This window comes from Vanessa cardui, chromosome W (genome assembly GCF_905220365.1).
Source record: "Vanessa cardui chromosome W, ilVanCard2.1, whole genome shotgun sequence".
NCBI lineage: Eukaryota > Metazoa > Arthropoda > Insecta > Lepidoptera > Nymphalidae > Vanessa > Vanessa cardui.
The window spans coordinates 4,185,768-4,192,166 of NC_061153.1; the positions used below are offsets into that span (position 1 = coordinate 4,185,768).

Below are 6,399 nucleotides of genomic sequence, written 5' to 3' on the forward strand. Positions count from 1 at the left end.
GAAACCAGTCGTAAGAGCTCGTGGTCAACATTGTTAAAGGCATTGCTAAAATCTAGTAAGATCAACGCTCTTAGACATTGATTATCCATAGCAAGGCGTATATCCTCGGTAATTTTGACTAAAGCAGTAGCCGTAGTACTTTTCGGAAACCAGATTGAAAAGGGTTAAGGAGGTTTTATCTAGATAGGAAAAGGTTTAATTGTCGATGCACAATACGTTCAAATACTTTAGATAGGAAAGGAAGTATGGAAATAGGACGGTAATCGGAAAAGCGGGAGGGATGTGATTTTTTAGGTAAGGGAATAACTTGGGCATCTTTCCAGGAAGAGGGAAATGATCCAGTAGAAATGGAGTAATTGAATATACTTTTAATAATAGGAACTAGGATGTCCATGATGGGGATGATCATCTTACGACTAATGGAGTCAGTACCGATAGCATCAGAGTTCACCTCTACAATACCTCTCTCAACATCGCTATCAGTGATATGACAAAAAATGAAAGTTGGATCATTAGAAGTGGGTAAAGCTAGAATTTGATTTTTAGAATTTAATTTCGTGATATCATCGATAGAGCAAGAAGACGAGAAGTGCTGATTAAGCTGATTCAAATCAATGTTACTAGGATGATTATTAAGACGTGCTTTCCCAACTCCAATAGATTTAAGAAATTTCCAAACTCGGCCAGTATCTTCTTCGTCGAGTATTGATTTATGAATGTGGCGTCGTTGTTTATCTCTACACAACCTGTTGCAACGGTTCCGAATATTTTTATAGCTGATTCTATTTTCGTCAGAACTATCGGCCTTGTATTTTGATTTAGCAATGTTTTTTTTGTGTTGCAATGTTTTAATGTCCTGCGTAAGCCAGGGAGCAGGAAGATGCCTAAGCCGAACAGGTCGAATAGGGGCATGTTTGTCATATAATTGTACTAGAAGTGTGTTGAAATTTGCCACTCGGTTATCAATATTACAATCAGTGACAACATCATTCCAATCAATTTTTAAAGCATCCTCCCTTAAATGCTCTAAATTCATACCACTAAAATTTCGCTGCAGAAGGATTCTCGATTTGGCTTTAGGGGGGCGTATTCTGTAGGAAAGATAAATCAAATCATGATAGGAGAAGGCTTTAGCAGAGCATTGGCCATACTTAGCGACATAATCTGTGGAAGAAACAAGAATAAGATCTAGAAGAGACGGGGTACAGTTAGGGAAACAGTGAGTTGCAGAAAGAGGGAGTATATGAATATTGGCAGATTGGACTAGTGACCTTAGCCGAGAAGAGCGAGAGTCAGATTTTAAAAGGCACGTATTAAAATCTCCCATTATAATGGAATGTTGATACAGTGGAATATACTGGTCTAGAAGGGATTCAAAGGTAGTAAAATAGTCAATCATTGAATTGGGGCTATAAAACACACCGAGTAAAATTTTAACTTTCGAAAATGCTAGTTCAATGATTAAATATTCTACTCCTGGTGTTGCTTGAGTCCTAGACGTGCCAATGATCGTAAAAGACAGGTGGGAGCGAAGATAAATAGCAACGCCTCCACCAGTACGATTAGGACGATCATTCCGAATAAGTTGGAAACCAGGGAGAACATAAGATGAAGAGGACAAACATGGTTTAAGCCATGATTCTGATATCAGAATAGCATGGACATTCCTGTTATCAAAAGAAGTTAACATATCTGGATAATGTGCAGGAATACTTTGAGCATTGATGTGTATAATATTAAAGTTTTTCAATACATCCGAGAAAACAGAATCAAGTGTTTCATTAAGAGTGGGAAGATTGTGAAACCTACAGTTTGTGCTCAATTCATTAGACGAAGACACTGAGAAAAAAGAATCATCGAGGCTTATATCTTGACATGTCATAGTAAAAAAGAAAAAATATATTTATATATAATAACTAAAAATAAAAATTACAATAAATAATAAATATATAAAAAAATAACTATAAAGTGTACAATGTCCCACCAGCAACAAAGTCCTGTTATAATATACCTTAAAGTTACAGGTTTGTTGTTATACAACAACATATAACAAAAAAAGAAGACACAAAATATAACTAAACGAGTCAAAAAACCCACACAAAAAAAAACAAAAAAAATAATTAAAATACAACAATTTACGCCGATTATGTTATATCTATAGTACTACAGTTATCACGTATAATATAGGTAATAAGTAATTTTTGTTAAAATTCATTTTTTTTTAAACTAAGATTACATACAAAACAATGATAAACTAAAATGACGAAAACAGAAGGTCATTCAAAGGTAAGATATACAAAAAAAAAATAGTACTAAAACACAAAAAAAGAAAAAAATATATAAAAGAAAAAAGTAATAAAAATTAAAATTATATCATAATTACTTTAGTTAAAAAATACAGACCAAAACAATTATAAACGAGTGAAATATCAGTACATTGAAATAAAAAATAAAAATATCTAATGTTGTCTTAAATTTTCGCGATTATTACACATTTAAATAAAACTAATTATAACGGATGAATCGCGTATATTAATTATTTTTAAACATCCCGACGATGTTTAAAAATAATTAATATACGCGATTCATCCGTTATAATTAGTTTTATTTAAAAATATCTAATAATAAAATAACAACAACAAGAAATAGTAAATTAGCGCTAATCTATGGCATTATAATATGCGTGAAGTTCGTTGGTATTGTGCACATTCAGATAAGACTTGTTTACTCGTTTACATTAAAAATTGTAAGTGGGTAGAAATTTAATAAATTTACTACGTTGAAGCTACATTTTAAACAACAGTTATAAATGTTTATTTTATACAGCATTAGAGTACAGTAGTGAAATACGAAAAAGTGCAGTTGAATTTTCATAATTTAGTGACAGAGTACCAGTATAGTTATTTCTTAACCGCTCTTCTTGTACGAGAAATGGGAAGCCTTGTCTCAGGGCTCCTTACCACCGTTCCTGGGCTTAGGGCTGGGGAACCCTCTTCGACTGCAGACCTCGACGCAACAGGAATAAGTTCCAGATCACCCCGACACTCTACTTGGTGGCGAACTCCGTCTGGGCTGATGATGTACACATATCCATCGCGGGTCCAGCAGTTGGTGACGCCAAAGCGCTTCCGGGCTTCAAGAAATAAATCGTGCCGAGGCTTAGTTAAATACTCTGACTGTGTGATGCCCGTGCCCTTCAACTTTGTTTTGGCATACCATACTTTGTTGCGAACCACGACATCAGTGAACTTAACCACAACGGGCCTTGGTGTTTTTGTCGGTGAGCGACCCAAACGATACGTCGTTTTTATACTGGAGCTGGAAAAGTTCGGCAAATCTAGATGCTCAGCGAAAACAGACACGACCCGTGAATTAAGATTTTCCGTCTTCATCTCGGGGATACCGTGCAAGAGCAGCATTTTGCGCCTTCTTCGCATCTCCTGACGATCCAATTCCGTTCTAAGGAGTTCAACCTGATGTTGTAAGGTGTTCAAAGTGGCTATGATAAAATTTTTAAAAGCTTCAAAATCAGCAGCAATGGATGAAGTGGTCGCAGCAATTTTGCTACTCGAGTTCTTCTGTAGTTCGTGCTGGAACTCGTTCATTCTAGTGTGAAACATCTCAGACATAGCAGAGAAAGACTGTTTTAATGAGTCCATTCTTTGTCTTCTAACTGTCACTTTTTGAATTTTGAATCGTACTTAAAATACAGTGGTTATATCAGTGAAAAAATAAGGAATATATCTTGCTGGCAGGTATTGTAACTCACATGTACATAATTTGGATGAAATAAATAAATAAATCCCAAATTGCTTATTATTTTAAAATAAAAGATCGAATTAGTGTGTTACTTAGATTATTGGCTGCATGTATATGTTCCTCTATCTGTTTTTGAGCCAAGTCATATTTTTTTATTAACAAAATCTAAAGTTTTCTGTAGGCTAGTAATTTCTAGTTGCATTTGTTTAATATTAGTGTCATACATTAATTTTTTATTTTGCAATTTATTATTACATGATTTTATTTTATTAATCAAATGTTGGAATAACATACCACCCCCCCTTTTGCAGTCAATAACCTTGTATACGTTTCGTATCAAATACAAGTTATATTTATATAATTTGGCACTAAATGCGTCATAAATAGTATACTTCTTTTCTTTTTGATTATTATTATTTATTTACTACTCGCTGCAACTTTCTATTTTTGCTACAATTTATGTTTATAATGTCTAATAATTATTATTTTTATTTCTATTAATTCAAAAATATTATTTTATTATTTTTGCGGTTCGCTTTGCATTTACTTTAGAAACTTGCATTTATTTATTGCTATTTAATTATAATCTTGAATTATAATACGTAAGTATATAATGTATTTTTTTATATAATATTCTTATTATTTTACATAACTATTATAAATTTTCTATTCAACACTTTGTCACGGCACGTCATAGTCACAAGGGGTGCCATTGAAAATCAGTGTTGGGTTTTAATACAACATAAAAGCTGAATGGTTAGACTTTGTTTGGTTATTTATTTGTATTACTCTTTATTGCATACCAATATAGACAAAAATAATAGGTAGAGGAGAAAATTGGTAGAGGAGAGAGATATGATGGTAGGGGTGTACAAATTATTTAATACATAAAAAATAGATACAATATATGTATATATATATATATATATATATCTTCATGAAGCAAGATAGTGCTCTTTTATCATTTTTTTAAATGTGGTAGAGGGGGTGGTATTTTTAAAACCAAATTCTCTTCAGAACGAAGATGTGGCTATGTGAAGAACTAAGAAATTGAAAACGTTCTTTTAGATATGAAGGAGAAGACGGATTGAACAGAATACAGTACAGAAGTTGAAGGATGTGAGTATTCCTGCGAAGCAGGATTGGGAGCCACTTGAGCTTTTTACGAAATTCAGAAACGTGATCATATTTACGAAGACCAAATATAAATCGAATGCAAAGATTTTGGAGACGCTCAAGTTTAATAAATTGCTCCTCTTTTAGGTCAAGATAACATGCGTCAGCATAATCGAGAATTGGTAGTAGGAGTGACTGTGCTAACATAATTTTGGTAGGGATGGGAAGAAAGTTGCGTAATCTTCGGAGGGAGTCAACGGCTGCAAAAATTTTTTTACTAACCTCACTTATCTGTGGTTCCCAAGATAGGTGCTGGTCAAATAATTAATTAGTAATTCCCAAGTTCCTAGTTGTAACGCTGAACGGTATGTTAACACCGTTAAAGTGTACAACCAGTAGATCCGAAAAAGATATCCGTGAAATTTATTTTGAACTACCAATAGTCAGCACCTGTGTTTTATTTGGGTTTACTCGTAATCCAAATGTAGTAGATCACTTAGAAATATTTAATAAATCATTATTAACTAAATATATAGTTTCAGGAAGGTTCCCAATTTTACTTTGTGAATAGATCTGACGATCATCTGCATACAGGTGGTAGAGAGAATATATATGAGAAGTGATGGTACTTATAAAGACCGAAAACAAGAGGGGAAACAACACGCCACCTTGTGGAACGCCAGCAGTAATAGGAGCCCATTCTGCTAAAGAATCTTGAACTCTTATCCTTTGCCGGCGCCCATACAAGTAAGAATGAAATCAGTCAATTACTTTAGGAGATATGTTAAGAGAACACAAAATAGCAAGAAGAATATCAAAGTCTACAGTGCTGAAAGCATTACTAAAATCTAATAATGTCAACACAGTACCCACCTGTACACACCTGTTGATTATCCATTCCTAATCTAATGTTATCAGTTATTTTGATCAGAGCCATAGTAGACCAGGACAAAAGCCAGATTGTAAAGGTTTCAATAGGACATTTTTGAAAGGTATTGGCTTAATTGATTGTGAATAAGGCGCTCAAGTACTGATATAGGACGATAATCAGTGTAAGATGAAGGATTTGTTTTTTTAGGGAGGGGGATGACTTGTGCTTGCTTGTCTTTTCAGGATTCAGGGAATTCACAAAGGATAATGGATTGGTTTAAAATATGTGGGACTACAGGAATTATGATATCTAGGATTGGGAGGATCATCTTACGACTATCTGCAATCCGAACCAATGGCATCAGAATTTATTGCTAAAATGTTCTTCTTAACATCACTATCAGTAAATTGACTAAAGGAAAAAGGAGAATTTTCAGGAGTTGATTTAGCAGAAATTTCTTTTAAAGTATTAGATTTCACAGCAGTGTCGAAAGTTTGAGAGGACGAAAAATAATTATTTAATTCATTTAAATTAATATTTTGAGTATTTATGTTTTTAGATGATTTTCCAACTCCTGGAAATTTCTCAAGAACTCCTTGAGAAATTTTCAGACTCTAGCTGACTCCTCTTCCTCAGCTATAGATTTATGGATA

The 6,399-nt window shown here is 33.6% G+C and overlaps 1 protein-coding gene across 1 annotated transcript; it reads right to left on the reverse strand.

Annotated features, from left to right (window-relative positions):
• Nucleotides 1-2,900: 2,900 nt before the first annotated feature.
• On the reverse strand, nucleotides 2,901-3,847 carry LOC124542723. Its single transcript, XM_047120637.1, has one exon. The coding sequence runs from the start codon at nucleotides 3,657-3,659 to the stop codon at nucleotides 2,901-2,903; it is 759 nt and encodes a 252-aa protein (XP_046976593.1). The 5' UTR covers nucleotides 3,660-3,847.
• Between the last annotated feature and the right edge of the window lie 2,552 nt (nucleotides 3,848-6,399).